The 11027-nt window shown below is 38.6% G+C and overlaps 1 protein-coding gene across 6 annotated transcripts in view; it reads right to left on the minus strand.

Moving 5' to 3' along the window:
- Window positions 1–10391, minus strand: part of LOC138028758 (uncharacterized) — an 11780-nt gene extending 1389 nt beyond the window's left edge. Inside the window, exons 1-8 of one of the 6 annotated variants that reach the window (XM_068876369.1) lie at window positions 10188–10391; window positions 9969–10116; window positions 9354–9493; window positions 7301–8689; window positions 7110–7155; window positions 3831–3884; window positions 3251–3298; window positions 1372–1453 (exon numbers count right to left, since the gene is read on the minus strand). In XM_068876369.1, coding sequence (XP_068732470.1) covers window positions 1372–1453; window positions 3251–3298; window positions 3831–3884; window positions 7110–7155; window positions 7301–7576 — 506 coding nt within the window. In that variant the 5' untranslated portion in view covers window positions 7577–8689; window positions 9354–9493; window positions 9969–10116; window positions 10188–10391. Of the gene's footprint in view, window positions 1–1371; window positions 1454–3250; window positions 3299–3830; window positions 3885–7109; window positions 7156–7300; window positions 8690–9353; window positions 9588–9968; window positions 10117–10187 lie in introns of those variants that run through there. The other 5 variants (XM_068876366.1, XM_068876368.1, XM_068876367.1 and 2 more) reach the window with 5 other exon arrangements.
- Window positions 10392–11027: the final 636 nt, after the last annotated feature.

The raw sequence follows: 11027 nt of genomic DNA on the forward strand, positions 1-11027 counted from the left end.
GAAGCACGACGGTGTAGGCATTCTAAGCTTAGGGAAAGGAAATGGTTATGCAACATCTATGAATTTTTCTGGAGAAAAACGTCTATTAAGGTTACATAAAACAGTGTTTAAGCAAATGTACTGTAATTTCTGCCATATTTATGCAGTTTTTCCTGGAATCTTAAAATTGGTCACTGATGAGTGCTACAACCACGGTTTATAGGTGCTCTACATGCTGTTAACATGGTAACTCATATAGATGAAAACAAAGCCTAAAGGATACTTATTCCTCATTTGTGCAAAATTCATTCAGTTTTTTTGAAGCATTTGCTTACTTAAAATAATTGAAATAAAGTACATTTAACAGCTGTTATCATAGATTTTCAACAGATGGATTTTCATAATTCGCTGTCAGGCGTTTTTTAGTTTTCCCAAATTTTGGTGTGGTAAATATCAGATTTTTTTTCCATAGACGACTCGTTTGTGGTCGGAACTATTTCAATTACAAATGTCTGCAAAATCTAAGGAGACAAATAATGGTAAAATAGCCAACAACTGTCGGTCTCAAATTTTGAGCGAATGCGCCTACGCAGCCTTTTGCTGAGTTCCTCTGAAGGATTTTCACGTAGTGAAAGTGACTTTACACCCCATTTCCGAGACCACCGCAAGGAAGAGAAAGAAATCTTCGCCATATTTGCCTTGTTTTCAAAATCAACGACGGCCTTCAATGAATACCGTGTGACCGTGGAAAAACTATGTTCGGCCACCTTGATGTGCTTAAAACGCAAGTGCAGAGAATTGTTTGTGGCAAATTGAAATAGCCAGCTATTTGCCTCCTTCCTGTTGTGCTTTTAGTGTTGTTTTACAGCCCCCAAACTGCAACCTTTTTCACTACTGCAAAAAATAATTGTTTCGCCATAGTTGTTAGTAACCCTTTCGTCCCTAAAGGGTTTCCCATTGACGAGTAAAATGAGTCAAAAGGTTAATTATCAAAACTTCTGAGTTGGGGGAGTAGTGGGGGCCTCCACCCGCGGCCGTCCCTCTGCCAGGTGATCTGGTGACGTAATTTGGAGGACTGGGAAGAAAAATTTTAACGCCGTATCCCACAACCACGCGCGGCCTTAGGTGTTGTTCCCGAACTCCCTGTAGTGTTTCCATCGCTAAAACTCAAATAATCATTCCGTGTCTACCACATTTCCTCTTACTGAATGAACATTCAAGTAGACCCGACCAGATCTAACCTCGCCTCTGCCATGTTGAATTCGAAAATAAGGCCGTGCGCGATTGTGGGATACGGCGTTAAAATTTTTCTCCCCAGTCGTCCGAATTACGTCACCAGATCACCTGGTGTCTGTTACGGGCTTGAATCTATCACTTCTTCCTTGATAAGACCTCAAACCTGCGCCTCCTGTACTCCAACTTGTAATGATACTGTTAATCGTGCCTCCGGGAAGCGAGTGAACGTGGATGCGAGCTGTAACAAAAACCGCAGCAGTTTTAGTCCATATAAATAAGATATTAGAAGATTATCAGAGTCATTTACAGGTCATCTGCATTGGTTTTAATTAACACCTGATGTCGAATACATTACAATGAACGAACAAAAATCTAACTTGTAGGAGTAGAAATAAGGTTGTGATTAGATTACGATGAACGTCTAAATTTGTGCAAAGTATAGCACTTGTTACTAGGCCCGAAGCACTAAGAAATGTTCAGATATTCATTACAGTCATATGCGATATTTTATGTATATAGTACGATTGGGAAAATATTTTAAATGCCATATATTACGTTTACAGTACTGTAAATGCTTCCGATTCCGCCAAGTATATATACCTCGCTAGACTTAACAATTATTTACCGAAGTGGAAGTGAATAAGTATTTTAGCTTATAAAATAATTAGGATAGTACGCGCACTCTCATTGGTCATCAGCTGTGTTTAGATGAGAGTATGGAAACACGGCTTTGACATCACGAATTTTTGTTGGTTATATATTGTCAGACGCGCGTTTTGATTGGTTGGTAGGAAATATGAGCGTGTGTGTCAAGAAAATCTGTTTCAATCAGGAAGTAAAAAAAAAACCGGCATTTTCCTTCATTTGTGATAGGGGACTTTTTTCCGCGTTTCCATAGCCTCATCTAAACACTCGGGGAAGTCGCGGGGAAATTCTCGACAGTTATGCAAACCCTCGACTGCGTCTCGGATTTGCCATAACTGTCTCGAATTCTCCCAACTCCGCCGAGTGTTTAGATGAAGCTATGGAAACACGTAAAACATCCTCTATTGCTTAAATATACCACACAGGTTGAATACTATGAATCAGCCGAGTTTATCGGTAAAATTTGCTCCTCGGTAACCGAATCGAAACGGGAAGCAATTTTGTTTTTCTCCATTTGCTCAGAAGTGAATAGTGCTTGCTGTTCACCTGTGAGCTAGCGAATCAGAATTCGCGGAAACAGGAGCCCAAGAGTGCTCCCAGCGGAAAGCAGTGTTCACTTGTGTGGTAGATACTAATAGCGGTTATAGTTAAGGACGGTGCCCACTAATTCAAAGGTATTTTTGCGCTGTTTTATGAATATGCGGGAACAGCAGATCTTAACAAGTGTGACTGAAATCCAAAACGAAAATTGGGGGGTAATCACGCAGTTTTCAAAGATAATTCATGAACCCATTGGGAACTCGGAAAAATCCGAGTCCCAGATGGGATTCGAACCCACGACCCTCCGTGATCAAGTCGGATGCTCTCACCACTGAGCTTCTGGAACTCTGTAGTGAGCAAGGGAGAAATGTGGGTCTTTGATTTGAGCTGCATCACGCGGCTACAAAGTCAAATAACGACTGACAGCATAGCTCATAACTGCATCGCGCAGTCACCTTAAAGCATATCTGAGATGCGGCCAACCAACCACCCAAGTGAGCGAATATGGGAATGATATACACATGAAATGAAATGTTAATCATGAACTCATTGGGAACCAGGAAAAATCCGAGTCCCAGATGAGATTCGAACCCACGACCCTGCATTATTAAGCACTACTATTAGGAAATCCGAGTATCTGGAGATGCACAGAACATATGCGCAATGACAATAGTAGGTACCGTCCTCCTGAAACATATGATCCTACCCCTCGGAAGAATTTATTAACAAAACTCTGCGTTATGTTACCAAATACTGCAGTAATGTGCAGTATTATATACAATTGACAATTATTCATATATATTACAAGTCTTGTACACGACATCAAATCGACAACGCCTATAACCAATACCTGGCGGTGGCATACATCGCCTTACTGTTGTGCAATTAAACAGCTGTTCTGCAAAACACAAATTAAAAAGAAAATATGAATGGGTTGTCCGGTAGGCCAAACACCTAGGGTGTTGAAATATCACCTTGGCTTGGAAAAATTGTCGAGAATGTTATACAACTGCCCCACTTGAACTATAGCAATCATCAACAAGCTCCAGGTCAACCCTTGCGTTGCACCTAAACGTTGTAGCGTGGGAAATTGAATTTGGATGAAATAAGAGAAAAAATTGGAATTTGGAGAGGAACTCCCCTCTAGAATATGGCTATTGTCCACTGAAAAATCTCAATGCAAACTTGATATCGTTTCCAAGAATCACCGAACCAGTGTCGTTGCTCTTACTATGAATAAATCTTTTTTTTCCTTACGCGCGACTGCGCACTCGTATTTTAATACAGGAACGCAAAAAAGTTGAGAAAAGTTAGCGTTACGCTCGATCGCTGTGAACAAGTAAGGAATAAAGGACCATATTAACAATGAAATAAAAGTAAGAGTGTGGTGTGACAAGACGGAGAAAGAAACCTAGCAGCTAAATTCTTACCTCTGGGGTATTTATCGAGGCATGTGTTCACTTTGTGACACTTGTGTTCCTTTCCTTTACGAAAAGTAGTAAAAGTAACGAAACATTTAATATACGGCCTCAGTAATTGTTTATGGGTACTGAGTGTCTACTATAATACAAGAAACGAATTAATGGGGGTTTAAGTTCCCCAGTGGGCCGGGGACTTAAGGTATTCAAGACTTGAATCCGGAAAACATTGAGAGAAATATTCGTATTCTTTCTCTATGAATGAGCAACTCGACAAATCAAAATGTGCCAACTGAAAACTTGTGTGTGATATAGAACAACAATATAAAGCTCTCATTCACAAAAATGTTTATCGAAACAGGATGTTTGCAAGACTTATTCCTGTTTTTGAGATGGTTACTCTTTTTGCGGTTAATCATTTGATACCTTTCATTTGATAATCTAATAAGATCTTCCTTCCTTCCGTAAGCTGAATCGTCTGAATTAACCAAACTTATATCGTTTTCCTGTTTTTCAGAAATCACTGAATGAAAAATTAATCCCAATGAAATGGCAAAACAACAATGGGCCAAAGCCATTAAAGTAAATAAGAAAATGTTCTCAAATTTATTATTCGGCAATTAGCAGATAGGAAATGCAGGAATTTCACAGTCCATCAGTTTCAATTTCGTCTTCCATCTGTTTGATCCTGTACGTGGAACCTACAATTGTAGTTCTGAATCTCTAAATAACCGATCTCTGATTCATCGGAAGGGAATGAGTTGACACCGGCTGTGTTACTGTACAGTATGTATAGCTGGTTTAATTGACGATTTTTTTTGGTTTGGGGGGAGGGGGGCTCACCGAAAAAATTTACCTTCATTGCCCCCCCCCCTCCCCCCCAGAAGTCCCCAGTTCGATCCTCAGTGACTTCGACACGGTCTATGAGCCATGTAGCTTTAAATACCCGAAAAATGGACCACTGACGGAGAGAGCGGCAAAAGGGCGCAAGGTCGGCTTCCATTTAAACCAGCCTCATAGCTGAAGGAACTACCGACGTTAATTTCACCTTTTCCTTTACCGCGTTTACGGCAGACGGCAAACGTCAGGATGGAATTTGTACGTTTTGCCAAAAATCAAAGAAACTTGTTTGATTGTGGCTCATTTCTTGACTGCTCAGTGCTTCAGATGCCTCAGTGGTAACTTCCCAAAGGAGAGAGAGAACTTTCCTGCTTTGATGACAAGTACAGTATACTGTTTGACGTTCGGCGTTTCATGTAAACGCGATCCTAAATCTATATATTAATTCTTATTAAAGCTGACGGAAATTCCGTGCCTTGACACAGTGGACCTTGGCTCTTCGATCTAAAAAAAAGGGGTTATGCTCAAATCGTGTGGTTTCAATCTTTTATGATTGGGCAGTTTTTCTTATAAAACCTAGTTTCAAAGGACACAGACTTTTCTTCTTTTATGCATGTGACTTTTCGTGTTGTTCTTTACGCGATTATTTTGGAAGAAAAGGGACAGGGGAAATACTCCCGGCAAAACCTGATTACTAAAGTAAAGTCACATCGCTTTCGGTTCAAACTGGAAAAAGAAGTTTGTTATAATATGACTGAGTAACAGTTTCTTTGAAAATTTTTCTGCCTAGGAAATGCTTGTGTTTCCATTCCGGTTTTTCTTTTCTGTGGCTCCATTGCTAGGAGATCTGGATGAGGGCCTGGCTCTCCATGGGAACTGGCTCAGCAATCACCCAAATTTTTGGTTATTTCTCAGCTATCTGGACAAAATTTATCCGGCATCTCCTCATACAATAAGTCGACAGTTAAAAGGCAGCCTTTCTCAGTAAACTGTAAAATGTAAGTTCTAACAATTTAACTTAGGAAAACAAAACTATTCACTCATACAGGGATACGTTTATTGTATTGCAAATAGTTCATCTTTACGTAATGTTTTGAAGCCAAAGCTCTTTGGAAAAGAAACCTTGCGCTGTGTCTGTTAAGAATCGCTCAAACGATCAAGCAACTGGAAACTGAAAAGTCCATCTTAGTGCAAGTTTAAAATAAGTTAATTATCGAAGGACGTTCTTAATATTGTGAATAATGTAAGAAATTTTGACCATTGCATGAATACCCGATACGAAAGCCATACTGAGTAAGGAAAACGGAAAGACCACAATTAAAGAGTTAAGGTTTAAGAAAGACCTGTCATCTGAATTCCAGAATTAAGATTCTTTTTTATGGAGTCAATACCAAGAATCATGTATCGTGTGGTTTACTTATGGCCTTGCTTCCGGATTAATGAAAACATCGTCAACTTCACAACTGATAACATTCAAGGCTCTTTGCAGAAACAAGTGACATTCCACCCAAAAATGACGTTTTTGTAATTTGAAATGTCACCATATGGAAGGGAAACACAGACTACCAGTTTTTCCTTTCTGAAAAGTGCCCATAAAGTGTACGTAGAAAGGAAAGGGGATAATCCTTCCTCGATGCAAATCATTTTATTTCACTGATGAATATACATATTATCATCGCCTTCCCACTGCGGGATAAGGCTTTTTAAAGAATAATATAGAAACAGTTATGATGACAAAACAAACAACTGAATATAAAACAAGAATGTGCCTTCAAATGTTGTTTCAAAACTGCCCAAGAGATTCTTCTTTTAGAAACTTTAAAATCTTTAGTAGAACAGCTTATCTTAAGCAAAGCATCTCAATTAATCCAGAGCCTTAATTGTTTGTTGCTTCAAAAGTAAAATAAGTATGCACTTTACTATAACAAGAGATTAGCTGAACCTTCTTGAGAAAAAAAAAGACTGCATGAGGCTCTAAAAGACCGTAAAGACACTGTGCCATAAAATTGATAACTCGCTTTTATAGCTTGTTTGGTGTCAATGAGCACACTAATTCTTGTTCATCTTTTGGAGCACGCGTGATGCAAATCATAGTGTGATGTTTTACGCCCGGATAATTCGTTGTTTTTTTTGACGCGGAAGAGGTTTCATAACGCTTCAGTAGTTGGATAGGCAACTGAAATATCGTCTGAAACAGTAGTGTTATTGGTCTTCATAAATTCTGAAAAGACTTGACGGTTGAACAGAGAACAAAATGAAATGAGAGAGCTGGTTAAAAGCATCATTAAATAGAGATTATTTAGCTAATTAAAAAACGTATTTATTTACGTGAGCAAGGGTCATCAACTATTTGTTTTTAACGTGCGTATTTGTAGCGTGTGTCCACTTATATATCCAAAAAAGTTAGCTCCGAATAGCAGATATCATTTAACTAAAGAAGAGCACACTTACGTTCGACCTCGACTCTCTCCTTTCTTGCCCTCCGAACATGGGAGTCCTAAAAGTATAAACAGGAAATAAATTTTCACAAAGAACAAAGCCATTGAGTGAGAAAGCAAACAAAACAATTCTCATATATTCAAATGGGACCAAAATTAGACAAAACACTTTTGCTTTTTAGTAAGAGCGTAAGACAAGGTAACCTTAACATTGAATAACTGTTCGCCTGTGATGACTTTTAATGTCTTTTCTGCCTCTCTGAGATGTTTCCTTAATTCTTCGTTCTCCTGTTTTATCTTCGAAAGATTGCTGGAAAATTCCTTCATCATTCTTCTGGATTCTTCCACGTCCTTTGATAGCGTGATCAGCTCGATAAGGCCAACAAATAATATGCCAGCAAAAACCACTCCGACAATGTAGTGACTCCATTTGCAAATTTTACTCTGCATACAAGAGAGTTCGGCTCGCTCCTCTGTCATTTCGCACTGTTTTACTTTTGGCCCTTTGATGACTGCAACCTCTTTCTTCCAAGGCTCATGAAGGCTCAAGGAAGCTGAATTGTTTGATTGAAATACAGTCGATTCGTTCAGTGCTCACGTGACATCTGCTTACGCTCCATCTTTTTTGAGACGTGATTTCTTCGGGAAGCGGACTTCATACCAACAATTTTCTTCGCAGAAGCCTTGACCATTTCTTAGAATTATTTTGCAAATCTATTATGCAAAACACTCTTTGTTTACACGGTGTCAAAAGGTTTCATGTCGAAAAGGGAGCAGATTAAGTCCATTGTGTAACGTGAAGACACTGCAGTCAGTTGATCCCTTTTCATTTGTTTCTTTTTCTCGTATACTCCAAACGAAAAACTTGCTTATCTGCAAACATTGCTCCGAAGACTCCGATATAATTCAAAGATTCGGTCATGTTAATGAGGTTGGTGACATCTTGGAAAATTAAGAGGGGGTACACTGATTTGTCTATTCTCTTGAACTTTTCCACAAACAAAATCAAAATCCATATAATTTAAAAGCCGTAGCAACAAGTAAAAATGATCTTTAGTTGACTCTGCCATCGCTATGACTGTGAATACAAATAAAACCTAATAACTTGTGCACTAAACTTGCAGGAGGTTAATTGAGGGCAATGGTGGATAACCGTAAAATTAGAACCGGACTGGATTGCAGCGATGTTTGAATTTCCGATACCGTCCAAGCGTGCTCCTTCGAAAAAATCAGCTTCGAAATACATTCTTGAACTCTGGCTGCGTTTTACATTGCTGAAACTACCAAATGTTTTTATAACAATATTAATCACGTGGTTCAGGTAGTTGGGTCACACGTGGTTGGGTACAGTATCTACTGACACTCGACGGTCGTCATCATAAGAATCGAATAAGAAAAAAATACTGCATAAATTTATCTTCTTTTGCATCAAGGATTTAAAAAAGAAGTGATTTCCGCTGATAAAAAGGGCCCATTTCTCGAAAGTCAGAAGTGTCGCAGTTCCAGTTGACTCTGAAAAGGCGGAAGTTTCAGTCATCAAACTGCACAGTCAATACTCTTTTTGTTACGTTGAAAATCTTTTAAAAGACCAACCTGTCAAAACAAGCAATTGGCAGTCTCGTAAGTGGCCTTTCGGACCCGAAAAGTTTGGAAACTTTCGAGGAACGGGCCTCAGCAACGATTTCTTTAAAAACATAAACCAACAATTTAATGATTAACTCGTGCGAACGTGCTTAACACAATAGCGACTTAAACAAAATAAGTTTTTTCCTCGGTCAGCTTTCATGTATGAAGATTGAAAACCATTTGGTTCACGCATTTAGCTGTGTCCATTGCTTTTACGAAACGAAAGAAAAATCTGAAGGACATTTAAGAAGTGGATTGATTGGAGTTGCTCTCGGCTGCGCTACTCGAAATTCTTCCTCTCTTCCATTGTCTTGCAAATTTAACTCAATGATTTAACACGATCTACGCAAGCAAAAAATTTCTCCAAACCACGTATTTAAAGCTAATAGCAATTTTACTGTCTAACAGATGAATAGATGAAGACTAAAATGATCGGAAATATTGTTTTAAAATATAAATACTTTGCTTCTTAATTCTCGGAAACGAGTAGAAAGACCGAACGCAACGTCGTGATCGAAAAGAATGAGATCCCGAGAATATATAAACATTTCGCATTTCCTTGAGTGTCATTTAAGTAAAGTACGTAACCAGTTAGAGAGTGAGCATATCTACTGTTTCAGTTCATACTCACCTAACATGGGATGTGATAGAAATCCAAATGTCACTAACTTGACTTGTCAGCGTCCTTTCTTGGTGTTGAAACTGATGTGTCCATGATCCCTCATAACTGGATAACACACAATTTCCCCGCTTGGATAACGGTGTTGCCACCTATTAATAAATTAAGAGGTGGAAACACGACGCATCTTCAACGAAATGGATCGTACGCAATTTATACATTAACGAATTCAAGGAATTATAATTCGAAAGTGAAACCGGATACATTTCAAGGAAGTACAAAGAACCAATCACATCACGTAGCTCCTTACAGAGTCACTCCTTACAGATTATTTTATAGAATATGCGCAATATAAATAATAATATATTTAGTGCGGTAAATTTCACTGAGGAAATAAATGTTAAGCTAAAATAATTACTGTTAACTTAATTAAGAATAAGGAACTTAAACTGTCTTTATAAAGTGTAAAAATTATAAAATCATTTAACAACATTGCTGTAAGTGCAATACTAACAGCACTAACATACTGTGCTCTTAGTGCAATAGCTTTTTAAACTGCTTCTTCAAAGATGTTGCTCACTGACGTTTCTGCATCTCAAAGGCTGGCACATTTGTAATCATACTCACATCCTTGCCTGCCACCGGCCTCGGCAATCCATCTTGTGACTCTTGTGTGGGTCAAGTTTCAATAGATCTCAACCTAACTTGTAAGTTTTTCTCTGGATACTTCGGTTTTCTTCCCTCGTTAAAGTCGACACGCAGCTTATTACAATCTCTAGGGTGATGAGAATTGCCGGTTTGTTGGTTTCAAAGTATGAATAAGATTGGAAACTTGCATGAACTCACTTTCTCAGACGGTTTCTGTTTGGTCCTGATGTCCATTTTTTTTTTTAAAAAAGAGAGTTTGTTTAGCAATTTTTTTCAATTGGTTTCGTCCGTACCGCAGGAAAATTCGCATACGTAATATCCATCCAGTCTCTCAAAACGTGCAGCCTAAGGGTACCAGATTTTATTGCCCGCGAGGATTCTTTTGCAACTATAATCATAAGCGTTTGAATCAAGCCAATGTTTTAAAAAAATCATAGAAACAGAACATATCTCCCGAAGAATGCTTCATAAATACTGTAGTTTCAGACACGTCACCACTCAGTGTCACCTTTGGGGAATCCCCACCCACGATTGTTATCAAGAGCAAAAATGTGCTTACAGCGCAAATCTGACAGTCACGAGCAAAGCACCGCTTTAAAGTATATGTTTTGCATTTGTATGATTTGATCGATAAAAAGTAATAGGTTGTTGAGGTGAGTCATGGTATAGGTTAATGTATTTTTTAGTTAGCATATATAAGGTGCTTCGGACAAAGCTGTGATGTTTCCCTTCTGAAAAAGTCGTTGGTTGAGTTTGGCGTGCCTTGTTCGATTCATTTGTTGTGATTGTTTGCTTTCCCTAAGGTAAGCTAAGTTGAATCTTTAAAAAAGGGAAGTTTGCTGCCATATAAGCCTTACACTGCACTGATTTAATTGCAATCTCGCCGATGAAATAACATTCTTTGGCTTCAATGATCGTTTACGTTGAGAATTCGTTTGATGCTCACAGTAATCTCCTTCGAGACCGCCACTTTTAATAATCATTTGAATGTTTGTCGAGAACAGTCAGTATAAGTGAGCAGTTCGGTGTCAACACTTT

This window comes from Montipora capricornis, chromosome 13 (assembly GCF_036669925.1).
Source record: "Montipora capricornis isolate CH-2021 chromosome 13, ASM3666992v2, whole genome shotgun sequence".
NCBI lineage: Eukaryota > Metazoa > Cnidaria > Anthozoa > Scleractinia > Acroporidae > Montipora > Montipora capricornis.